The sequence below is a fragment of the Hemicordylus capensis genome, chromosome 5 (assembly GCF_027244095.1).
Source record: "Hemicordylus capensis ecotype Gifberg chromosome 5, rHemCap1.1.pri, whole genome shotgun sequence".
Lineage (NCBI taxonomy): Eukaryota > Metazoa > Chordata > Lepidosauria > Squamata > Cordylidae > Hemicordylus > Hemicordylus capensis.
Genome location: NC_069661.1, coordinates 167,592,705 through 167,618,815, shown reverse-complemented (window position 1 = coordinate 167,618,815; position 26,111 = coordinate 167,592,705). Strand labels below are relative to the sequence as shown.

Here is a 26,111-nt window from a genome sequence, read left to right as displayed (position 1 = left end):
CTGTCAACTATCTCATACCAACAATGGTGGATTAAATAGTTCTAGCAACCCTCTCAAAAGACCACCAAAGGAAATTGTTTGAATTGTAAGTATTGCAAAGTTGATTAACACATAAGAGAAGAAATCTAGCTAGGAGGAGGAGATGTACACAATTTACTGACCAAACTTCTTAGCATCGTTTGAGGTAGTCAGGGTGACCTACTCTGCTCCAACTCTGCTCCAACTCTGCTAAAATATAAAAACCAGACCAGGATCCAGATTCCCTATCCAACTATCACCTTGTCTTTAACCCAAAGAACGCTGTGTAGGAACACACTGACATCCCATCCTCCTGAACTATTTTCCAGTCTGGTTCTGAAGCAGCACTTTTGTCTTATAATTTCTGCCTAGAGATTCATAGGGAAAACTGTAGTCTACTAGATCTTTCTATGTGCTTGATGCCATTGTACAAGTTGCTTGTGATGTGTCTGTGGAACCATTCTCGAACAGTAAGGATGTGCATGAACGGCTCGTGCAGGTGTGGGTGGGGCAGGGAGCAGTTCCCTTAAGAACCAGGTAAGCAGGTCCTTACCTGCTCCGCCGCTTTTTGGGGCATGGTGCTCACTCTAGCAAGACTGCGTGTGGTTGCGGCGCTTTTCCCTGCAGCCTGTGCGTGTGGTGTTGGCACACACATGGCTGCTACGCATGTGTGGTAGTGGTCAGCACGGTGTTGCTGACCACGCAACTGACTGCTGCGCATGCGCGGCGGCCATGTGCGTGCCGACACCGCACATGGCCTTTGCTAGAATAAGCACTGTGCCTTGAAAAGCAGCAGGGTGGCAGCAGAGCAGATAAGGACCTTTTTATCTGCTTCTTAAGGGAATTGCTCCCTGCCCTGATGAACTGGCTTGGCTGTGGGCGCTGGAGCTGGTTCAGCACTTCCTAAAGGCGGTGCTGAACCATTTTGTGCACATCCTTATTTAATAGCTCTACTCATGTCTTTCGGGGAGGTCCCAGGTAATGGTAACAGGTGTTTGCTCATCATCAGCCCTAGAGGATACACTGGGGAAAAGAAGATAATTTGACAGAAAAAGACATCTGCAAACTAAATATCCTATGTAGCCAAGTCCAGGTTCTGCTTAACTCACAGGTCCCAAGCAGACTCTACCTCCCCAAATACTCCATTTTATGTAATGGTATCTAGTAAGTATAGGCTACTAAGAATATTCCTCATAACTATATTCTGTCCAGTGCTTTAGGGGGAACTCACTTGAGCTCCAGTGGTCTTCTCCCCACACTGGCCACTATTCTGTGAGCAAGTGAGTTATTCCTACTGCTCTGTTGAGAAATACAAATTATAGTCAACACTCCTTTCCCCACTTCTCCTAACTTGAAATTTGTTGACGTTTTTAATCCAATGAAAATCCTTGCCTTATATGACCACTCACATCCCTGATAATTCAAAACAAGTGTCAGACCTAATACTAAGGGTTTGTTTAGAACTGTAGAAATGAACAGTGAATGGAAATAAATGTGTATGTTATAGAGAGAACTTCTGTCCTGGCTAATTGTATGCTCTTCCCCAACACATTGTTCGAGCTCCCTCCTCCTTCCACTATGAAGACAGCTCCAAACATTATTCAGTGTGCTTTTCATGTCTAGCCAAGATGTCCTCTGTGTTAACCTCTCAAGGGACCAATCAAGCAGAACACTGAATACTACACACAGCATTTTGCTCTCTTAATACCTCCTCGACCTTAATGCTCAATGCCCCAAATGTACCATTAAAGAGGAGGGCCAGCAAAAACAACTGAAAACAAAGTAATGATGTCCCTGAGACTATGTAATGATGGATTTACTGTTTCTAACAGCACACATTTACTGTTTCTAACTACACACAGAGGGGGGAAAAACTATTGTATGTGAAGGAAAATGCCAACAGAGAAGCTATATTGTAGCTAATTGCTGGAAATGAACGGGATGTGTGTGTACAGTATAAACACACACACACACACAAATCTAAACACAATTTGCATGGTATATATAATCCCAAAGAAATCCTCAAAATGTGATTTTGAAAAAAAAATAACACATTTAATGGTATAGGCACTATTCAACAAAATATGTGTATCTCTTTGCTGATTACAGCTTGATCACAAGCTATTCCTTTGGGCCATCTAGATTTCAGTCCACAGTTTAATGCAGGGCTGGACAGCTTTGGCCCTCTTGAAGATGTTGGCCTATAGCTCCCATCATCCCAGACTACTGGCCACTGTGGCTGAGGATGATGGGAGCTGTAGTTTAACAGCAGCTGGAGGGCCAAAGTTGTGCAGCCCTGATTTAACTTATAGGAAGAATCAGCAAGTTCCAAGACATGAAGATCTATATAAATATCAATGACATTCTTAGCAAACATTATCTTTTAAATATATAGCAGTTATTTCTTAGCAGCACTTCCAAGGGTTAGACATTTGGAATTAAATCATTATAGTCATTATTTAACTGCAAAATGCTCAAAATCAAGCCCTGACTGTTTCATAAATTCAGATTAGTTAAAGCTCTGTTCTACAAATCTTTTGATAACATTCCTCATTTGTCAATACAGTGGTCCCTCTACTTACGAAATTAATCCGTTCCGAATGCACATTTGTAAGTCGAAAAATTCGTAAGTCGAAAAGCGGTTTCCCATAGGAATGCATTGGGAATGGATTAATGCGTTCCGGAGCCTAGAAAAAAGACCCAGACCCCCAGTAAGGCTTGCAAACTGCACAGGAACATTTCTTTTCAAGAATAAACAGGCAGTAAACAGTCAGGCAAGTCAAGGAAACCGCATGTAAAATTTGTAAGTCGAGGAAACCCCATCTAAAAATTTGTAAGTCGAGGAAACCCCATCTAAAAATTTGTAAGTCGAAAAAACCGCATCTAAAACCGGATCTAAAACTGCCGTTTGTAACTCGAAAAATACTTATGTCGAGTAGTTTTAAGTCGAGGGACCACTGTATTCTATCACAACATAATATTATCAAATTTCAGATGCCTCCCAGACTGTTTAGAGCAATAAAGTTGATGGAACTCATTTATTGGCTTTTAATAATGGAAAAGGCAGTGGTGTACTGCAATATCAAGAAATTACAAGAAAAACAGGTTGCTGACCTGTAACCTATGATCTGTAAGAGATCCACCAACATCCATAAGAATGGGTGATGTGCCTGTGCAGAACCCTTGCAGTGCCCTTGCAGTATAATGCCACAGCTTGTCGAGGCAACCAAGCCCTGCCCCCACGCCTACAGTGTGGCTATTTAAAGGCGGGCCGAGCACCATGTTCTTTAGTTTTTGGACAACCACTGTGGAGGACGATAATCCGGAATCAGGTGAGTTCATCATCGAAGGAGAATAGCATGCACACTCAGTACGCACATAATGTAGTACTACTGCAGAGAGGTGGTCTGAGAGGGTCTTATGGATGTTGACGGATCTCTACTAGATCATAAGTTACAAGTGAACAGCCTGTTTATCTGGATCAAGATCTGTTGAGATCCATAAGAATGGGTGCTTAGCGAGCTCCCAAGAGGAGGAGGGTGCAGTAGTAGCTATTGAAACACCAAGTTCAAAATGTCCCTCCCCAATGGTTGATGTAGGCCAGGGCAGTGGTACCGTCTAACTTCACTTGTACAACGTTCCCTTGTAGAAGTGGTAGGAAGGCTTTAATTGCTTTGAAGACAGCCAGTAGCTCCAGGAAACTGATATGTAATTGTGTTTGTTGAAGGGTCCACTTGCCCTGAATCTGATGTGTTCTGCAGTGGGCTCCCCAGGCTAGCAGAGAGGTGTCCGTTGTTAACCAGATAGGAGTCATTAATTGAAAAGGAACCCCTTTCAGCAGATTTCTGCCCGTTGACTACCAGGTAAGTGAGCGTAGAATTTGATCTGAGAGCACTAGATGTATGCCTTTACGATTCACATTTAGGTGGAAGACCAACAGAAACCAAAGTTGTAACTTGTGCATCTTTAACTGGGCATATTGCACCACTGTGTTGCAGGATGCCATACGTTGTAGGAGTCTTTGAATGAGTCAGGCTGGTTAAGATGGATGCTGCTGGAAATGGAGAACCAGGTGCCAGATGCACTGGAAGCATTCCTGAGGTAAGTAAGCCTTCCTGGCTTCCGTGCCTAGGACTGCCCCAGTGTAGTTGATAACACAAACTGGCCCCAGTTTGGATTTTTTTCAATTGACTTGGATCCCCAAGTCTTGGAGAAGAGATAAAATGTACTTTGTCTGAGAACCTAACTCTTCTCTGTCTTTCGAAGTCAGGAGCCAGTCATCCAGGTATGGATAGACCGATATACCCTGGGTCCACAGGTAGGCAGGGTGGTCCTACCCTTTGGGCAAGACTGTATACTGGTACACTTGATTTCCTACTATGAATCTGAGATATTTTCTGTGTCTAGTCCTGATGCCAATGTGGAAATATGCGTCTTTGAGATCCAGAGTCACAAGCCAGTTCTCTTGATATAAAAGTGGTAGGATCTCTTGTAACGCTATCATACGAAATTTTTGCATATGGACAAATTTGTTCAGGTGGTGTAGATCCATGATGGGCCGTATGCCACCATTCCTCTTTGGGATCAGGAAGTAACAGGAGTAAAAACCCTTCTGTCTGTGCACCCACTGTACCAGAGCAATAGCCCCTTTAGTTAATAGCTCCTTCACTTCTTCCAATAACACTTGGGAGGGTTGAGTGAATCTTATCCCTGTAAATCCCGGGGTAGGGAGGGAGAGGAGTGCAGATGTGACAGTGGGTGGACTTGAACCTCAAAGGTGTTTCTGAGGCTCAGTCTGTTTCGTACATTGGGATTGATTAGATTTTCCCTTGCCATGAAAAGGGCATTCTTGATAAGGTTGGTATTGTTTCCTAAAGTCCTGTTGTCTGAATGTGGACTTTTGTTTGGAGCCATAGGAAGAGGTAGATGCTGATGTGGTGAAAGTCTTTGCAGTAAACTTATATATTTTCATTTTCTCCATCTTGGATTGGTGTCCTCGCTGAAAAGGCCCTTACCATCGAAAGGCAAGCCCTCAATTACCTCTCTAATATCGCCCTGCAGGTTGGTGGAGTGAAGCCAGGCATGTCTCTGTAGGGAGATTGAGGCTTCCAAGGAGTGCGATTTGGACTCAGCAAGGTGCTTGGCCGTGCTTAATTGCTGGCATGTAAGTGCTGCTGATTTATCTAATGTTATTGGAAGTGTTTTTTAAATTCTTCCGGGGAGAGGATCTCCAGGGCATTTTACCATGGTGATTCTCTTTATTTAGCAGGGGGAGAGTAACTGGCCCTATCCAAGCCCAGCACAGTACTTCCAGTGACTGTTGCTGGTGTGTGTCTTATGTTTCTTTTTAGAATGTGAGCCCTTTGGGGACAGGGTTCAATCTTATTTGTTTGTTATTTCTCTTTGTAAATCGCCCTGAGCCATTTTTGGAAGGGCGGTATAGAAATCGAAATAATAATAATAATAATAATAATAATAATAATAATAATAATAATAATGCAGCACTTATTAACTAACAAACAGCTTCCAGTTGAACAGAAAGGAAATTGCCCGAACACCAGAGGCACAAAAAACCAGCTGCTGATTGACAAAATGATTTTAGAAAACTGCAAGAGAAGAAGAACAAATCTAAGTGTTGCATGGATTGACTACAAGAAAGCCTTCGATTCATTGCCTCACACATGGATACTAAAATGTTTAGAAACAACTGGTGTCAGCAAAAACATTCAGATATTTATTTAAAAAGCAATGAGCATGTGGAGTACACAGTTAACAATCAATGGCGAGGCACTTGGACAAGTTAGCATTAGAAGAGGCATTTTCCAAGGGGACTCACTATCTCCTCTATGGTTTGTAACCGCCATGACCCCACTTTCACAAATACTAAACAAAACAGGCCTCGGATACCAAACATCTAAAACATCCAGTCAAATCAACCATCTGCTGTACATGGACGATCTGAAGTTGTATGGAAAGTCCCAGTCAGAAATCGAATCACTGATAAACACTGTCTGTATATTCAGTAGTGATATAGCAATGGAGTTTGGACTAGCCAATTGTGCTGCATTAATAATGAACAGAGAAAAAATAACAAAAACAGAAGGAATAGAACTGCCCAATGGAAGCAACATCAAGAACCTGGAAGAGAAAGAACCTTACAAATACTTGGGCATTCTCCAGGCTGATAACATCGCACACACTGAAGTTAAAAGAAAAATTGGAAGTGAATACATCAGGAGAGTCAGAAAAATCCTCAAGTCCAAACTCAATGGCGGGAACATCATACAAGCCATAAACACCTGGGCTATACCTGTTATCAGATACACTGCAGGAATAATAGACTGGACCCAGGCAGAGCTAGAGACGCTAGATCGTAAGACCAGGAAAATCATGACCATCAATCATGCTCTGCACCCCCGCAGTGATGTAGATAGGCTCTACCTCCCTCGCAGCTCAGGTGGAAGAGGAATGCTGCAAGTCCATCAAACAGTAGAGGAGGAGAAAAGAAGCCTTGAAGAATATATAAGGGACAGTGAAGAAGATGCACTTCAAATGGTCAAGAACGCGAAACTATTCAACACCAATGAAACAAAACAGGCCTACAAGAAAGAACAAGTCAAGAACCGAGCAGAAAAATGGAGAAATAAGCCCCTGCATGGTCAATATTTACACAATATAAGTGGAAAATCAGACATCACCAAGACCTGGCAATGGCTTAAGAATGGCAACTTGAAGAAAGAAACAGAGGGTTTAATACTGGCTGCACAAGAACAGGCACTAAGAACAAATGCAATCAGAGCAAAAGTAGAAAAATCCACAACAAACAGCAAGTGCCGCCTTTGTAAAGAAGCAGATGAAACCGTGGACCACCTGATCAGCTGTTGTAAGAAGATCGCACAGACTGACTACAAACAAAGGCATGACAAGGTAGCAGGGATGATACACTGGAACATCTGCAAAAAATACAAGCTACCTGTAGCCAAGAATTGGTGGGACCATAAAATTGAAAAAGTTGAAGAAAATGAAGATGTAAAAATATTATGGGACTTCCGACTACAAACAGACAAACATCTGCCACACAATACACCAGATATCACTGTAGTCGAGAAGAAAGAAAAACAAGTCAAAATAATCGACATAGCAATACCAGGGGATAGCAGAATAGAAGAAAATAGAAGAAGAAATAGAAGAAAAAGAAATAGAAAAAATCACCAAATACAAAGATCTACAAATTGAAATTGAAAGGCTGTGGCAAAAGAAGACCAAAATAATCCCAGTGGTAATTGGCGCCCTGGGTGCAGTTCCAAAATACCTTGAAGAGCACCTCAACACCATAGGGGCCACAGAAATCACCATCAGCCAATTACAAAAAGCAGCTTTACTGGGAACAGCCTATATTCTGCGACGATATCTATAACAGCAACAATATTGACAATAAAATTCTGGCATCCCAGGTCCTTGGGAAGGACTCGATGTCTGGATAAAACAAACCAGTCAATAACACCTGTCTGACTGTGTAAACAAGAAATAATAATATAAAAAATAATACTTTTGTAGGTCTTCCCATGAGCCACGAGTGTATTTTGCTGTGCACACTGAATAGTTTGCTATCTTGACGGATAGGTATGAGGTGGAATAAATCTTTCTTCCCAGAATATCCATTTTCCTCCCCTCTTTGTCTGCAGGCATAGTATGCCACCGACCAGACTTAGAAGAAGATGAAGTGGTGCAGTCAGTAACTAGGGAATTGGGAGCAGGATGTTTCAGAAGGTATTCATTGTCTATCCCTTGAATCTGATATAAGCTCTCCAGTCGCTTAGAAGTGGAGGTCAAAGTATGGATTACTTCCCACGCACACTGTGCAGCCCTTAAAATGACTGGGAGAACTTGCAGAGCCACAGGTTGAGTTGATTCAGACTTAGTCATAAAATTATTGACAGGGTCATCTATAGTGGCCAGTTCAGATTTGAAGTCGAGTCCTAGTGCTTTAGCCTTTTCCCTAATGTGATGGTGGTACGTTTTCATCTCCTCAATGGGAGAGATTTGGTTGGTTGGAGGTACATCAACTGGAGGATCTGCCCTGTTTTCTGGGTCATCTGGATCAGACTCAAAGTTGGAAGAGCCATGGTGATCTGAAGGCGAGTGAGATGGTGAATGTGGTACATATGTTTGTGTCTCGATAGTAGTCTTTTCTTGTAAAGCAGGAACAGCCAGTGTTTGTGTCCCTACCTCTAGGCTTCTGGAAACAGTCTGTACAGCTTCATCTTTTAAATCTTTGATAGGTGGCCATGCAGCTGTCTGTGTTGTACTGAAACAGTCTTTATAGCAGGCTACGATGCTAAGACCAAAGCATGACCTCCAGCTAACATTGGTATGGTTGTAACTGGAGTCACATCCATCTTTAGGAGCAGATAAGGTTTAGCCTGTGATGATTTCCAGTGTTGGTCTTTTTGGAAATCATAAGGGAAACTGGGTGATCTGGTCCCCAAAGGAACCGAAGCCAGTGTTGCCCACCACAGCTGATGAATATGCGAAGCCACATGAATGCCACGGTGAGGCGTCCGCTAAATGGGCAGCAGTCAGCGCACCCATTGTCGGAGTGCGGTGGACTAATGGCTGTGCTGGAACTGATTCCCTAGGAGTTCCAACCTCCGAAGAGCATGGAGGAAAACCTTTAAATGTGGATGTTGAAGGAGTGATGGAGTTGGAGTTGAGTATAGAAAGCAAGGTGTGAGCAGTGGTAGGTCATCCTTGTCAACATTGAAAGTCTGTATTGGGGCTTGGCATCATGGAGTCACCAACCTCGATGTTGAGAGCACTGGCGTGTTTAAAGTAGAAAGTGGAACTTGTGCTCTTGGAGTAGATGGAATTCGGATTGACACTGATGTGGTCTTTTGATGTCGATCCAGCGGTGTTGATGGAGCCAAAGAGTCTATTGGAGTGGGACCTGGAGACAGAGAGTCGGTTCTCGATGTCGACAATTTCGGCGGTGATGTGCAATCGACATCAAGGACCCTCTGCTTATCCGATGATTGAGCCTTCCCCTTCGAGGTTGAGGTTCTCGATGCTGGGCAATGTTTGTCAACCCCGATTTCAGAGGTCGAGAATTTCGAAGGCAAAGTCTGCAGGCCGGAGTGGGACAGTGTCTTTTTCTTTGTCAAGTGCACTGTGGATTTTTTTTGGTCGTGAAGAAATAGAGAGATCGTCCAATCCCAACTGTCTCATTTTTTACTTTGAACGCTCCAGTGTCGAAGCGGGAATAGATTTCAAAGAAATCTTCATGATCTGGAAGGATGCCAATGTCGAGGTTGACGTCAATGGTTGTGGTCTCGAAGGAGGCAGCTTAGTTCCTTGAAGTCAATGATGAGGCCAAAGGATGGGGTTCCCCTGATGTCGAAGGGCTTAACACCTCATCATAAATGGTGTCATGAAGCCACAAAGCCCGATTTTTTCTGGTCTGCTTGGGAAAAGATAAGCATATCTTGCAAGAGGAGACTTTGTGCTTCTCTCCTAGGCAGATCAAACTTAGGCCATGCAGTTCCTTTGAGGGAAGCTTGGCATTACAGCCCCAGGCATCTCTTGAAGCTCTGCTTTTCCTCAGACATTTTAAGGATAGTCAAAGTCTGTTCGAAAGTTGAAGACACCAGCGAAGTCTGGAAGCCGTTTCAAGTAAAAAACCCAATAAATAGTCCGTTATATCTTATTTCGTATTTTAAAAAATAACTCCAAGGAAGAACTTTACCAATGAGGAGCAACAGCCCGAGGACTGAACACAATGGTGTCAGAAAAGAACTGAAGAATGTGGCACCCGGCCTGCCTTCAAATAGCACTCTGTAGGTGAGGGGGTGGGGCTCAGTTGCCTCAACAAGCTGTGGCATTCTACCGCAAGGGTCCTGCGGAGGCACATTGCCCATTCTTATGGATCTCAACGGATCTTGATCCAGATCAACAAGCTTCCAATAAAAGCTTTCAGCACTGATTCAGCTAGCATGCACTCAGACTTCATAGATGTAAAGGAATTTAATGCCAAGGTGCACATTTTTTAGCACACACTCAGAATCTGGCAGCATTAAATTTTGGATTCCCAGTTCTGTGTTTGCTGCTAACATTCAGAATGGAAGTGGGACATTTGCAGGGGAGAAGTGGTGGGCAGGAGAAGTTGTCCCTGCCTATCACTTACTTTGAGACTCATTCCCTGGCCATTCCCCCCCCCCCCGCCCTATTTTCATGGGGAATGTATCTGGGAATTAGTGGAATAATTGTCCAAAAAGCAAGTTTTATTCTTTAAACAAAGAGATTCTAGTCAGAGTACTTTCCAGAACACATTGTGGTTTTCCAATAAATATAATTTTGCATCTTTTTAAATTTGTATTTGATCTACTGATGCTATCCTCCTATGTTGGTTTTTTATCTTAACATGTGCAACTACATGTTACAGGACATGTGTGACTGTCCCTGACCCATCATTCCCCCATGTGCTCCTAGTTTCATGTGACAGAAACAAACTTGTAACATGGCATTGTGTTTGTCTACTTTCTGCAATTCTGCTGTCTTACTGCTCATTTGAATTGGAGTGGAGTGAGTACAACAACGTTATGTCATGGCCTCCGTGGCAACCATGGGCCTGTCTCAGCTGGTATCGGGCCCTACCCACATGGCAGGACACACTCTGGATCTGGTTTTTGCCGACCGCGAATAAATGATCTGGAGGTGGGGGAGTTTGAGATAACTCCCTTGTCATGGATAGATCATCATCTGGTGGGATTTAGTTTGACTGCTCCATCTGCCCTCTGCAGGGGTGGTGGACAGATTAGGATGGTCCGCCCCTGGAGGCTTATGGATCCGCTTGGATTCCAGATGGCCCTCGGGGAGTTTCCAGTGACCAGAGCTGGTGACCCTGTCGAGGCCCTGGCTGATCTCTGGAATGGAGAGACAGCCTGGGCTGTTGACACGGTTGCTCCTAAACGCCCTCTCCGGCTTGGTGGGGCCTGTTCGGTCCCTTGGTTTTCCTCGGGGCTTAGGGTGATGAAACAACTTGGACGACGGCTAGAACATCGCTGGAGAAAGAGTTGTGCTGAATCCGACCGAACACAGGCTAGAGCCCATTTTAGGGACTACTCCGTGGCGGTGGGGGTGCTGAAGAAATGTTTTTTCTCCGCCTCCATTGCATCTGCTCAGTGCAGACAAACAGAGCTGCTTCATGTGGCAAAAACATTGCTGCACACATCCCTCCAGGTAATGGGGGAGGAATCATCTACAGCCCATTGTGATCAGTTTGCTTGCCATTTTGCAGATAAAGTCGCTTGCATCTGTGCTGACCTGGACTCCAGAGTTTTGGCAGTTCCGGCAGATGTGTCTTTGGTACCATCTGGTCCAGTTGTGTTGGATTCTTTTCAGTTGGTGCAGCCTGAGGATGTGGACAAGATCCTGTGCAGTGTGTGAGCGACACCGTGCGCTCTTGACCCTTGTCCTTCATGACTAATAAAAGCTGCGAGGGAGGGTACAGGCAGATGGTTAGAGGTGATCATTAATGCTTCATTAAGGGAGGGCAGGATGCCATTGTGCCTCAAGGAGGCGGTGGTAAGACCACTATTAAAAAAGCCCTCCCTTGATCCCTCCAACCTGGACAACTATAGACCTGTATCTAACCTTCTCTTTTTAGGCAAGGTGATAGAGCGTGTGGTGGTGTCCCAGCTGCAGAGGGTCTTGGATGATACAGATTATCTGGACCCTTTTCAATCTGGCTTCTGCGCCGGATATGGGACTGAAACTGCTTTGGTCGCTCTAGTGGATGACCTTTGCTGGGAGCTAGACAGGGGGAGTGTGTCCCTGTTGGTTCTGCTGGACCTCTCAGCGGCATTCAATACCATTGACCATGGTATCCTTCTGGACCGCCTCTTGAGTATGGGAATTGGAGGTTCTGTGTTGGAGTGGCTTTGTTCCTTTCTTGGGCGGGAGGGTCCAGAAGGTGGTGCTGGGGGACTACTGCTCAGCCCCGTGGCCACTGGGCTGTGGGGTCCCGCAGGGTTCGATTTTGTCCCCCATGCTGTTTAACATCTACATGAAGCCACTGGGAGAAGTCATCTGGAGACTTGGACTGAGTTGTCAGCAATATGCAGATGATACTCAGCTCTATCTCTCCTTGTCACCAGATCCTAGGGAGGTGGTGGATGTCCTGAATCGGGGATTGGAGGCCATGATGGGCTGGATGTGGGCTAATAAACTGAGACTGAATCCAGACAACATGGAAGTAATGTTGGTCAGTAGGAGAGCCAATCGGGATGAGATTTTACCGGTTCTGGATGGGGCTGCACTCCTCTTGAAGGAGCAAGTATGCAGCTTGGGGGTACTACTAGACCCGGCTCTGCTTTTGGAAGCTCAGATGGAGGTGGTGGCTAGGGGTGCCTTTGCACGGCTTTGGCTAGTGCACCAGCTGCGTCCCTTTCTCGAGAAGGCAGATCTGGCCTCAGTTACCCATGCCTTAGTCATGTCACAGCTGGATTACTGCAATGCGCTCTATGTGGGGCTGCCCTTGAAGAATATCCAGAAACTGCAGCTTGTACAAAATGCGGCAGCTAGGGTTCTATCTGGAGCTGCCCGGTGTGATCACATCACACCTATTTTGAAAGAGCTGCACTGGTTACCAGTGTGTTTCCAGGTCCAATTCAAGGTGCTGGTTTTGACCTTTAAAGCCCTTAATGGTTTGGGCCCGGGATACCTGAGGGACCGCATGCTCCCAAGGGTTTCTGCCCGCTTGACGTGATCTTCATCTGAGGGGGCTCTGCTCTGGGTGCCAACAATGAGGGAGGCTAGGTTGTCGTGCACTCAGGACAGGGCCTTCTCTGTTGCTGACCCCAGGCTTTGGAATGCTCTCCCAGTGGCCATTTGCTCCTCAGACTCCGTCACAGTTTTTAGAAAGCTGGTTAAATCTTGGCTTTTTATCTAGGCCTTTGCATGATTGTTTTATTGCTGCTTCTGTGTGTTTTTATCCATGTAGAGTTTTCTGTGTTTGTATATTATATATTTTACTATCAGATTTTTAAAATATTTTTAGCTAAATACTTTTAACTCATTTTTAATATATGTGTTTTAACTTTTGTAAACCGCCTTGTAATGAAAGGTGGTATATAAATCTAACAATCAATCAATCAATCAATCAATCAATCAATAATCATGCCTTTCTTTCATTAGACATTACCAGGGAGTTGTACTTGGTTGGCAGCAGCCTTACATCTCTCATAATGTTTAGGTTCTGAGTGTCCTTTTCAATGTTCCCTTTCAATGGTTTGCAACAGGTTTGCATCAAGTCAAGTTGGAAAGGTACTATGTAAATCTATGTTCTAATGATAATGTTTGCTTAAAAAACAACCAGTCAGGATCTTGTATGTCTTCTCCCAAAGCACACATGTCTGTTATACTTCCCACCCAATACTTGTGGGCACCTTAAACATATATACATGCACCGGATTTATAGATGCATAGGGAGATATTATTCCAAAATGAATCCAGTCAGGGCAGTTTCTATAACAGATCACTGCAAAAATAACAAAAAAGGTTGGAGGAAAATTTAATATTATCTTGCCAAATTCTTAGACGCATAGAACATTAAGCACAGAAGTACTGGAACTAGACATTAACACTGCTTGTACATCTACTGCAAACTTTTATTTAGTTCTACATTTCAAAAATGTCAATGTTTCTCCAAATAATCATCTGTTTGCTGTTTATAAGGGAAATTCTTTTTTTAAAATGATCCCTATAATTTTCGTCTGCTGTTAACATATGACATATAATTGTAGAATTGTTCATTTAAAGTATGAAAAGCTGCTCCAGGTCTGCTTTTTAAAAAGACAGAAGCAACTTCAGACAGCCAGAACCTAATTAAGTGGGAGTTGAACTTGATTAACACTGGAAGTGTCCTATTAAAAGACAGAGACTATAAAAATCTCATAAAAATAATGCAACCAATTGCTGATGCTATTTTCAAAATTCTTTGGCGCATGCAGGGGATTAATAATAACATGCCAAAACACGGAGAGCTATTGACATAAAAAACCCCACACTCAAGTACAATAATTTAAAGTGTTTCAACACTGCTTATTAACTAAATAAGAGCAATTATGTAATTAAGGGTGATGACTGCTAAGTGTACCACAACAAACCTTTGCCTAGTTAATTTTAAGCAACATCCTACTGAGATTATACACACCAAAAAGCACAACCCAACAGCATTCCATGCTTGGCTTTCAACCAAAAAGCTGTAATTTCCAACCAAATGATCACAAACACCATGCAGTCCAAATACAGCTGTACATGACACTAGCGAGGACGTGCAGAGCTGAGACACACACACACTCAACGTTTAAAGATCAGTCAAGAATACACACGTGGAGTCATATAAGGAAGCCATCCAGGTTGGTGTAGAAAAACTAGGTATCTGTGGAAGATTAAGAGGCAAACTTGGAACTTTTGGAAGAGCTACATTGGGAAGACTGTTGGTGATGGTCCTGTGAAGAAATAAATAACGCAGGAGTACAATAAAATAGATTTTAAGAGGACAGTTGAGGAATACTGCAAATCAAATTGGGACTAAAGATATTATAGGTGCATTTGACTTAGGCCTTCCAGAAACACTTACTTGACAGGCTGCCATGACTCTTGTTCAAGACCTCTGTGAAGGGACTGGGCAATGGATGATTCCATGAGATCAATGTAGCGGATGACCAAGGGAACAAAAATCTCTTGCAAGTGCTTGTGAAACTTTCCATTGCACAAAAGTGCTTGAAAAACAGAAAACAAAAATAATTCTCCATTACTTCCCTAGCTTTTATTACTACAGGTTTAAGATTATTATTATGATTATAATTATTATTAATTCAATTTCTATACCTATTTCTATTCAATTTCTTCTATTTCTAGAAGAAATATCGATTTTTTCTATTCTAAGATGAAAGAAGCTGAAATCCTGTCCTGACAGTGGCTGACATCCTGGCTAAATTGCTCAGTCAAAGCCCTATTGAAATTAACTAAGTCTTCAGAGCAGCTCCAAAGTAGTACTATTTAGTGACCTGATCTATATGTCAGCCAGTGTTCCGCTACATGCAGAATCTGAAGAGCAGTGATTCAACTTTGCAATCAAGATCCTCTTGAATAGTTATACACACATTAATCGTAAACACTTATGCTGATATATCTGCATGTGGTCCTGCTGTGAGATCACTATTACAGCAGCCTAATGCTACATTTTGTGATGATGGCCTGCCAGACTTGCTGATAACTTTCAATCAAAATATACCCCAACCAGAGCAATCATATATTTGATGCGGTAAGTCTGAAGAGTGATCTGTTAGAATCAGATCCTGGTATGATACCTTGTTTTGCTACACCTGCGGTTAAAATAAAACAGGGTTTGCTGAGTTTTGATGCAATGACAAATCCTGAATTGTTCTAAATCATAAAAGGAAGTTGCTACTTTCCTCCCTTCATGCACAAAGCAGCTGAGGAGTGACCAAGCCCAAGGCTCACACGAGTAATAATAAATTATGTTTTAATCATGGTGACACCGGAATGACCATGGTGGAATTAAAGGAAGCTGTACGAGATAGGATGGCATGGAGTGCATTGATCCATAGAGTGACCGAGAGTCGGACATGACTGAACGGATAAGAACAGTGTTTTGTCTGAACTTGCCTTACTGATGAACATGCTTAAGGATTTTAACTACATTTCCTGATCTGGAGCTGTAGGCTGCAATCCTGTCTAATTATTTTTGCATAAATTCATTGACTTCAAAATGACTAAGCAAGCACAAAAGGCCATAGGATTGCAAATGCAGAATTCAGATTGTTTTTATTTTGACGGCTGCATACTCACAGAGAGGCTGGAATCTAGCACCAAAAAGGGCTTTTGGAGGGAAGAGAAGCAAAAATAGCTTCCCCCCTCCCTATGTAAAGGACTGTGGAACAAGCCTTTGCTGCAGCTAGGCTCCATGCTCTCTGTAACCATGCAGTCCTTCAACTCTTTTACTGCTGCTCAACATGTCGGCCATTGTGAGTATTGACTTAATGAAAAAACTAGTTAACAGCATCTAATGAATCTAAGAACGTTTACTTTTCTATCTATCTATCTATCTATCTATCTATCTATCTATCTATCTATCTATCTATCTATCTATCTGTCATATGTTTATACTGCCTCATGTGTGCATCTTAAGGTGGTGTACAGAATTAAAACACTACAAATATAAAACAGAGTTAACAGTTAAAATTTCACAAAACAAAAACAATCTCATAAGATAAAAACAAATTAAACAGTTTAAAATTAATATCAGTTAAAAGACAGAAAATGGGTACATCTTGAAGGTCTTCCTCAAAACAAACGGAGAAGAAGATGCTCTTATATTCCAACAGGGAGCATATTCCAAAATATTTCCCAAATAAGCTTGTCAGATCCCCAAAGTCAAATGCATTGTTATCTTTACATGCACAGCTGCTTTGAAATGGGAAGGGATTTGAAAAACTTTGAATCACTGCACACAAATTAAATTATTTAACTAATCTGAATACATAGAAGACTATGCATTTAGTTGAATTTACGCAGAGGTTCTACTCTGGAATCCACTTGCGCTATTGGGCTCTCATCTTACTTTTTAATTTCAGTACCTTCAAAAAAGCAGATTATAAAAGAATGAGCAATTGTTAGGACTTATCCAAACACTATGAGAAACATGGACATATTGAAATAATGGCTGACATCCACATGTATGCCCATGCCAAACAACTTTTTGCATGTACAAGGAGGGGAGATTTTGCCAAACCCAAGTTCTTTCTAGAGTCTTTTGTGCTTCTCAAAAATGCATCCCTGAAGGTTACAGACTCTCTGGGACATATTCTCAGGAGGCACAGAGGGGTGCAGAAGGAAAGGGGGAATCTACAAAACTTGCCTTTCCCCTGTTGTGTGCACAAGACGTTATTCAGATGCACAAATCATTAGCTTGGACGTCAACCATTTTCTAGTTACTTAATTCAGCTAAGATCTTTAAAATTAGCTTGAGGGTTGAGAGTACAGGAAAAATATTATTATTATTTTATCTCATTTAATTGTTTGCAGACTTTAAATAATTTCGGCAGTCAACATCTTATGAGTTTGACTGTGCACAGGGGCAGAGCTGTGTAATTGTGTTTGGGCTGCTGTTGCTGGAGCCTCAGCCAGTTCTTTCTGGGCCTGCTGCGCTTGCTGCAACTGGCACCTGGTGGCACCCCCTCACAATGCTGAGTGGTGGGGACAGGGCATCCTACCTTGGGCTGCTTCATCAGGGGGGCTACTGCCACCACAGTATGGCACCCTTTCCCTCCTGCCATGTGCAATGATGGCCTCCTTGATGAAGGAGCCTGTGGTAGGCTGCCCTGTCCTTCCTGGTCAGTGAAACGGCCAGCTGACCATTGTGGGTAGGGCAGCCTACCCCAGGCCCCTTTGTCAGGGAGGCCACTGCTGCCACCACGCACAGCAGGGAAGGGCTGTGGCGGGGGGCGAGTGACCCGAACACAGGCCACCTATGCCCTCCCTATGCCACTGTCTGTGCAAATGTCTGCTCTGTATGTATCTCACACTTTAACAGCTTAAGAACCCTTTTTTATTATCACAACAAAATAGCATGTTAGTAACTAACAAATACATACTGAAAAAAAGTTATTGATCCATGACCATGGATACTTTCCCCCTAGGATAATAGGGCTAGCCCAAGACATCCTGCTGTCCCTCCCAATATGCAGCAATGCACATTCTAAGGGGTGTATCTCAAGATCTGTTATAAGATTATAGAGTTGACAATGCTGAATCTATGTTGCAAGGGATCCTGGAATGCACCTCTATGACCATATGCTATCTCTCATTGGGACTCCTCCAAAGCATTGCCCTCTCAAGAGACTGCTTGGGTTGCTTTTTCCCCCATCCCCAAGAAAAGGGTGAGGAGAAGTAGGAGGGAAAGGAAACAAAAAAAGAAGATGAAAGTATATAAACACTCAGTACTTAACAGCATGATATTGTGGCTTTTGGAATTTCTCCTAATGGACCAACATAGCTAGCTACATACAATTCACTCCTACAAGTGACTTCTAATATGCACCTATGCTTCCTTAACATTAATGTAGACATGTTTGTTACTAAATAATAAGTATTGAATAACATGCCCCAAAGCAACATGTTGCAGTTACAGGTTCTATGTAGGCAGGAGTGTAGCAAGCTGGGCAGCAGCCCAGGGACAGTCCCCCCACCATCCCATTCTCTTCCCTGCCATCCCATTTCTCTACTTGCTGATTCCTCTGCATTCCTCCTGCTTGCTGATGCCTTGTTCGTGCCTTCAGCTGGCCACGCTCTGTGCCTCTATGTCCTTGTGACTAGTGCTGGGAAGGAAATCTAGGCAGCTCCCTCACCCTCTTCAGTCCTTAAAATGCTTGCTGTGGGGTGTGTGTGTGAGTGGGCCACCGTGTTTTTCTTCCCTGCATGCCCACTCTCTGCAATGGGGCGGGGGAAAGAGCACAGTGGAGGAAAAACAAGGCAGCAGCGCAGGGGAAATGTCACCACAGCCACAGCAGGAGGACATGAGAGAAATGAAGGTAATAGTGTGGGGTGGTAAGGGTCATGGGGGGGGGGTAAGGGAGTGCCTTGGCACCCCCACAGGCCTTCCAGCCCAGGGATGCAAATTCCCCCTTGTCCATTGTCCCTATGCCCCTCCATGTAGGGAAACAGCTCCGTAAAGACTCAGCCATCATCAACTTAATATTGGTGTTGCCCTTGGGCTTATTAATAGCATAAGAAGAAGAAAGAAAAGAAAAAAGTATCCCAAAGCACCTTCATCATACCCAATGCACCTGCTCTCCAGGCACCATTGACTGTTCTTATATATGTCCTAAGTACAAGTAACTATCCATGGCTCTTCCTGCTACAACACAGCACTCCATACCTTTACCTCTGTGTCTTCTAATTCCCAACCTCCCTCTGAACCCAGCCACTTCATTAGCATACTATTGGTTTCGCAGTTCCTCTGGACTTTGATCCAAGACCTGAACAGCCTATGCTCAGGCAATGTACGTAGCACACACACAGGCAACTCCACTACCTATTCTTGTTTTGTTTTTTAAACTGTGACTAGCTGAGCTATATCATAGTTCCTTTAAGATACAACTCTTATAAACACGGTAGCTGGCCTGTATTAACATGAAGACTTGTTTTTGCATGCTAATAAATATATTAATCTGGAGAACACAATGCCTTCCAAAAATTAACAATTAGTTTGCTTAAAAACACACAGCAGCCTTTCTGTATGACCACTTGACATTCTTATTGCTAATATGTTAACAGTATTTTATCCTCATGTTTCCAGATTGCTTATGTAACAGATGTCTGAGTGGTAATCTGTGCAGTCACACTTGTGGGATTATGTCTGCACAACGAAGAATCCTCAGTTAAAAGAATAGGAATACAGAGCTAAAATAGTGCTCTGCTAAAACCCTGAAGAAAAAATGCAAGACAGGAAAAACAGAAGTGAGCAAAATAGACCAATGATCCTACTTGGTGCAATATAACTCCTAATATCATTTCAAATGCTTTTTACACAAGAAGTTACAGTTTTCAGTCAACATTCCATTTTTTTATGCGAGTGGTAGGCATTTGGCAGCCCATAGGCCCTCTAAGTGGAAACTCCTAATCCTTGCCAGTCTCCTCCCAACTGGTTTTAAGTAGAGATTTCCAGGATAGTAGGGATTGTACCATCCACAAGTCATAGGCGTAACTATAGGGGGGCAGGGGGGCACATGCCCCGGGCGCCACTTGGCAGGGGGCGCCAAAAAGTGCCCCCGCCGATTTGCCGGAAAATTTTATTTTTTATTTTCCCCCGATTTTTTTTTTTTGCAGAGCAGTCCCACTCCCCCGGTCCTGGCGCCCCCCCCTCCATTGGCATTGCTCATCCAGCACTGGGCGCTGCGGCGTCTTCGTAGTCCAAGTCTCTGACTCTCACTCCCCGGCGCACCCCGCTGCCCCGCCACCAGTCGCGCATGCGTCGAGAGGAGGACATGCAACAGAGCAAACTTCCTGAACAACTCCCTCTTCTGAACAACTTCCTGAATGCCCGAACTAGTTCCCCTTTTTGCTCATTCAAGTCCTTCCTCCCCTATAATCTAACCACGTTTTAACTGAAAAGGTTCAGGGATCAGGAGATGGGGGGACGTGGAACCTTGGGTTCCACATCCCCCCATCTCTCTCTTCCTGGACCTTTTCACTATGTAATGCAAGCTAATTTAATTATATATATGTCATCATCAAAATGGATTAGCTGTTTCAGCCCATCAGGAAAGTCTAAACCTCCACCGATTTAATTAACCAGACTGAAAATCAGATGAACAGAGAATGTTTTAATGAAAGGTGGTATATAAATTTAACAATAAGTAAAACTATCATTAGGAGCAATTAGCGATTACTTAAACATTGGTGCTGCCAAGCAATTTGTAAATAAAACTAGAAGCCCTTTGAAAATAAGCTGGAATTAATTGTACGTTGGGCAGGGGGTGAAAGTATATACTTCTAAACATTTATTGTTAAATTTATATACCACCTTTCATTAAAAACAACCCCAAAGTGGTTTGTTTTTAGTCATGGATTTTAATTTTAATTGCTCTTTTTGTCAATGTGATGAAGATTAGTTAAATCTGAGTGGTCTTAGGCAACCAATGTTGCATCTGAAATGCCATTTCATTTTTTATTGTCATAAATACTCTCCAACCAATTTAAATAGCAAAGGTGTATATTATCGCTTTATTCAATTGCAGGGAATCTCAAAAAAGCAGGATTTGCAACTAAGGCAGTGCATATTTTCTCTAAAATGGCCCTTTTATAGTTTTTCTAACTTTGAAATCGTAACATAAAACAATGCATAAATGCATAAATGCGTCTCCCTCCATTTGAAACCTTTTCTGGTGAAAATAGTGCGCGGTTTTGGAAAAGGGGAGTCTTTCTTTAACAGCGGGAGAATAAGGAGTCTTTAGCACTATCACCCTAGTCCCTCGAATTACTTTGGAGTCCTTGGTTTTCGTTTTGTTAAAATACAGTCACTCACAAGGGAAAGTCAGGAACAGAACCAGGGCATGAGGGAGGGGCATCATAATCATAATCATCATCATTGCATCATAATTCTGATGTTTGAGATACAAGCCAACTTCACAGGGTTGTTGTGAGGAAAAACCTAAGTATAATGTAGTATGTATCATCATTGCATCATAATTCTGATGTTTGAGATACAAGCCAACTTCACAGGGTTGTTGTGAGGAAAAACCTAAGTATGTAGTGCATTTTGCAATTTTTGGTAATTTTTGAAATTTTTAAAATAAAAGTTTTCTGAAACATGTGTGTCAGTCAGATGTATGTTGGGGGGGCGGCGGGGGGGCGCAATTTCAGTGCTTGCCCCGGGTGCCGTTTTCCCTAGTTACGCCTCTGCTGAAGTTTTCTGCAGTGTTTGCTCTGGGTAGGCAGTGCATTGGGGCAGGTCTTTCAACATTAAAAAGCTATGAATACACTGGAAGCAACACCATGAACAGGGGGAATGTATTTTAGCCTGTCACCACTACGTTCTACTTAGTGGTGACAGCCCCTCTAGATAACCCAGTTACTAACCACTGTTATAGGCAGACAACAGACAAAGTAAAAACACCACTGTAAGCATCTAAAGGATGCCTGAGCTCTCTAAACAGTTTGCTGCAATGACCTGTTGTAACCCCCTGCTCAGAGGAATTTGCTTTAATCAAGCCTCATGGGCAAGATGGCAGGTGCTGCTACTAAGAACCTGCAGGAGGAGAATAAAAAGGGGGACAGAAAACAGGCAAATGTGACACAAACACCCACTCACACAAGCATGATTGTTACATTACAAAAAACAAAGTAATGTTGGTATACTTTCTGAGTCCTTTTCTTCCTCCACACAAATCCTTTCTGTAAAACAGAGGTATGAGGATGGAGGAGCTCCTTCAGTCTTGACAGCCCACTAACCAGCTTTCCATTTTTCTATAGCTGAAGATTCAGCAGATTTAATATATTTACCTGAAGATTTCAGGGCTGATTCTCATATTCTTAAGATGTGGGCAGGGAAAGGAATGGAATGGAACATGCACTATGTGTCCCTACAGCTGCAGCAAATTTGGTTCAAATCAGTCCACAAGTTAGCCCACTAGTGCAAAATACAAAGGTGCTGGTTATAACCTATAAAGCCCTAAACAGTTTGGGCCCTGGGTATTTAAGAGAACGCCTTCTTCATCATGAACCCCACCACCCACTGAGATCTGCTGGAGAGGTCTGTCTGCAGCTGCCACTGGCTCATCTGGTGGCCACTCAGGGACAGGCCTTCTCCGCTGCTGCCCTGAGGCTTTGGAATGTGCTCTCTAGTGAAATAAGAGCCTCCCCATCTCTGACAGCTTTTTAAAAGTCTTTAAAAAAACATTTCTTCACCCAGGCTTTTAATTAATGTTGTTTTAATGGTTTAATGCAGTTATAAAGTATTTTAAAAAATTTAAAATGTTGTAATCCCCCCCCCCTTTTTGTCTTAATGAATGTTTTATTTTGTTTTTTGTAAACCTCCTAGAGATGTAAGTTTTGGGCGGTATTAAAATGTTTTAATAAAATAAATAAATAAATAAATAGTGCCTCAAACATCCATGCGTCCACCATCTTGGATTGGGATAGTTGATGTCATCACAAACTATGCCAGTTGTGCTTCCCTATGTGTCCCTACAGCTGCAGCAAATTTGGTTCGAATCTAACTTTGTTTCACAAGTTAGCCCACTTGCGCCTCAGAGGTGTATGTGCCTGCCATCTTGAATTGGAGTGGATGACATCATCACACCATGCCATTTGGGCATCCCTATGTGTCTCTACAGCTGTACTCGATTTGGTTCGTATTGGTCCAGGCGTTGTGAAGTTGATAGGGGGACACACACGGACACACACACAGAATGCTGGGTGATCTCATAAACCTATTGGAAAGTAGGCTAAAAAAAAAAAAGAGAGGGAACAGTCAGGCATGTGTCTGAGGAAATAATTTCTGTTGAATAAATTGTCAATGAGATTGCATTCCTATTCTGTTTTCACTGAGGAGTTACAGTGAGGATTTTATTTCTTCTTCTTCTTTTAAAAATCACATACCCTTCCTCAAAATAGTTTGTTCTTGTGAAGGGTTATTTCTTTTCAAGAAAGCTGAGCTGAGTAGAAAACTCTGGGACAGTCTCATGAATTTCCTGAACAGAATCTTCTGTATGAAGAAAAAGGATCAAGTTCTTCTGTGTACAAACTATGTGCATATTACAAACTATGTGCTGAATCCATCAGCCAGACTAGTCTCCGGAATAACCCAAAGATAACATTTAACACTGATCTTAAAAGAACTGCACTGGCTGCCGACAGGTTTGCGAGTGAAATATGAAGTGCTGGTTATTACCTATAAAGCCCTGAACATTTTGGGTCTAGGGTATTTAAGAGAGCACCTCCTTTGTCATGAACCATCCCAACTATTAAGATAATTTGGGGAGGTCTGGTTACAATTACCACTGGCTTGTTTGGTGGCTACTCAGGGTTAGGGTTAAGCTTTTTGCTTCCACTATGTGGTCGCTAAGAGTTGACACCGACTTGACAGCACTTAATCAATCAATTCATGCCAGAAGGGGCATTGTTACATTCAGAACTGCCTGCTCAACAACTGTGTCGGTTTTTCATCGAATGTGTAGAAAAATGACAAAGTTATGAGTAAAAGTTGAATAACAGACATGAAACCTCATGACCACTGTTGGGTCTTTCCCTTTCCTATCTTTATCATGGGAATCTTTAGCCTTGACCAGGGAAGCACAGACTGACTCATTTGCTTTGGGAAAGGTGTCTTCAGGTGGCCTGTATGATGTGCTTTCATAGGTTAGTCAAAATAAAATGGTTAGGAATTTCTACAAATTAAAAGCAATGAGGGGCCCATAATGTCCAGTTGGAGCACTCTCAAATCAGTCGGAATGCTTGTGTGGAGAAAAGGAGATGGGGAAGGGAGGGGCAAGTACACAGCTTCTGCCCTGGTTGCCCAGGAAACAGCTTGAAAGGGACCTTTGCTTCTGCTTCTTCTCCAAAGAAAGAGAAATGTCTTGAAAGGGTAACCCTTACGGTTGAAAGGTATACCTTATGTCTCTGAGGCAAATAGGAAAACAGGCCTCGCTGTCTGGTTCATTTTACCTCAGAACTGGCAGGCCTCTGTGTTCCTGTATGGCTTTAAGAACCTACCAACCTTGTTCCTCATAAGTGGGGAGGGCTGCTGAGTACCTTATAAGGGTCAGAGGGCCCAGGACATTTAACAGCGGCATGACCGGCAGAAACGTAACAGGTGCAACTCTGGTTACCACAGGAGGGTGTAAGCGGCAGCACCTGCTGATATTTGGCCTTTACTTCAGCGGCTTGACAGCTTGAACAGGAGTGAGGTAGTTTGCATGCCTGTAAGAAGCAGAATGGCCTCTTTCCTCAATGGAACTTAAAAAGAACTGGGAGGGGGCAATGTTCATGTATTTGAACACAGGCTCCCTCTGACCTTTTTATGCCACCATGGCACCCTCTGTTTTAAAAAGGAAGGAAATGCAATTAAAGCAAAAACCGTTTGGTTTACTGGATTATTATGGGTGTGGCAGCTCCAACAGAACTCCAGAAAGCGAGGAGATTCAATGGCGCATGATGTTCGTACCATGGGGGCAATGATCTGAGATATTGTACTTTTTGCGCCTTTTATGAAACTGTTTTCTGCTAGTGTGACTGAAATTATTGTCTTGTATCACATGGTACACTTTCTGAAGTAAATATATAATAGACTGTGTGTGGTCAGTTATTAAAGGTTTCAGTATAACAAAAGAATATAAACTGATCCATCTGAGAGGCATCTCATCTACTAAGATGCAGTGAGAGAACTGGAAGATACTTTATCATAAAATAAAAATGCTGGCCTCTTCACTTTTCATTAGTAATGTAGCAAGATGCAGAGGAATTCTTTACTACCAGCTCTTATGATCTGGAAACTTGAGTGGCACATCATGCTTTCTGCTGTATACTGCTGTGTTTAAAACTCATATTAGCCTTTATGGAGGCTGGTGCAAACCGGACATCCTTTAGTCTCCACTTATTGTATCTGGAATCGGCTTTCTTGCAGAAAGCACAGCCATTCATGTGGTTTAGAAGCCTCATTTGTTCCAGCTAAGGGGACTATACATCTGCCTTTCCTTTAAGTTTTTGGTTTACTTTTAATTACCATTTAAGTCCTTCATTTCCACTTGTTCCATTGCAGCTAAATCATTATCATCTTTAACTTTAGTTTCAAAGAGTTTCACAAACATTACCTCAGTGATCCTTACAATGACTCTGAAAGTTAGGCTACGGAGAAGAATTGCCTAAAACCAACCAATTGAGTTCACTGCTAAGGAGAGAGTTGTTCTGAGGTTGTCCAAGCTACACTCTTAGCTACTACACGATACCAACTAAAATGGCTCCTTAGCATCACTTACAAGTGTCATGAGTAGCAAATGGGTACCATTTTTAAACTCCAGCATAAGCATCTGTCCATCATAAACATGTTTGGCAGAAGTATAGTTCATTGAACTATGGATTAATGGATTAATGGGCTCAATTATATGGATTTGCATATCCATATAATAGGAATGGCATAGGAATGGCAATATAACATTAAAAACAATTTTCAGCTAAATACATGCAGATTTCTTATAGATGATGATGCTATGATATGCCCACATGGATGAAACACAAAATAGTCAGATGTGCATCAGTGTGTGAGGTTTATCATCATATGGTCCAAAAGAAAGTTTTATCATTACAAGACAATTATTTATCCATATTGCATCTTTATCCATAAAATACTTATTACAGTAACATTTACAATGATACCCATTTTAATGTTTGGCCTTTAGTAAGTTGACTGCTGCAGAGCTATTCACTTTTGTAAGGTTTATGCTATTTTACTACAGCAGAAGAAGAACATTTGGATGTTCAAAGGACATCCAATATAGCATTCATCTTCCATA

The 26,111-nt window shown here is 42.6% G+C and overlaps 1 protein-coding gene and 1 long non-coding RNA gene across 30 annotated transcripts in view; one reads left to right on the top strand and one right to left on the bottom strand.

Annotated features, from left to right (window-relative positions):
• Positions 1-26,111, bottom strand: part of CADPS2 (calcium dependent secretion activator 2) — a 522,314-nt gene that overhangs the window by 98,954 nt on the left and 397,249 nt on the right. For 24 of the 29 annotated variants that reach the window (XR_008307725.1, XR_008307727.1, XR_008307726.1 and 21 more), the window contains 2 exons: positions 14,657-14,798; positions 14,406-14,525 (listed from right to left, as the gene is read on the bottom strand). Coding sequence is in view for 26 of the 29 variants with exons in the window: in XM_053251802.1 (XP_053107777.1) it covers positions 14,406-14,525; positions 14,657-14,798 (262 nt within the window). In the remaining 3 variants the exon portion in view is untranslated. The remainder of the gene's footprint in view (positions 1-14,405; positions 14,526-14,656; positions 14,799-26,111) is intronic. The other 5 variants (XM_053251800.1, XM_053251805.1, XM_053251806.1 and 2 more) reach the window with 1 other exon arrangement.
• Positions 23,999-26,111, top strand: part of LOC128325911 (uncharacterized) — a 28,164-nt gene continuing 26,051 nt past the window's right edge. The window contains exon 1 of the long non-coding RNA XR_008307735.1: positions 23,999-24,207. This is a non-coding gene — a long non-coding RNA (uncharacterized LOC128325911). The remainder of the gene's footprint in view (positions 24,208-26,111) is intronic.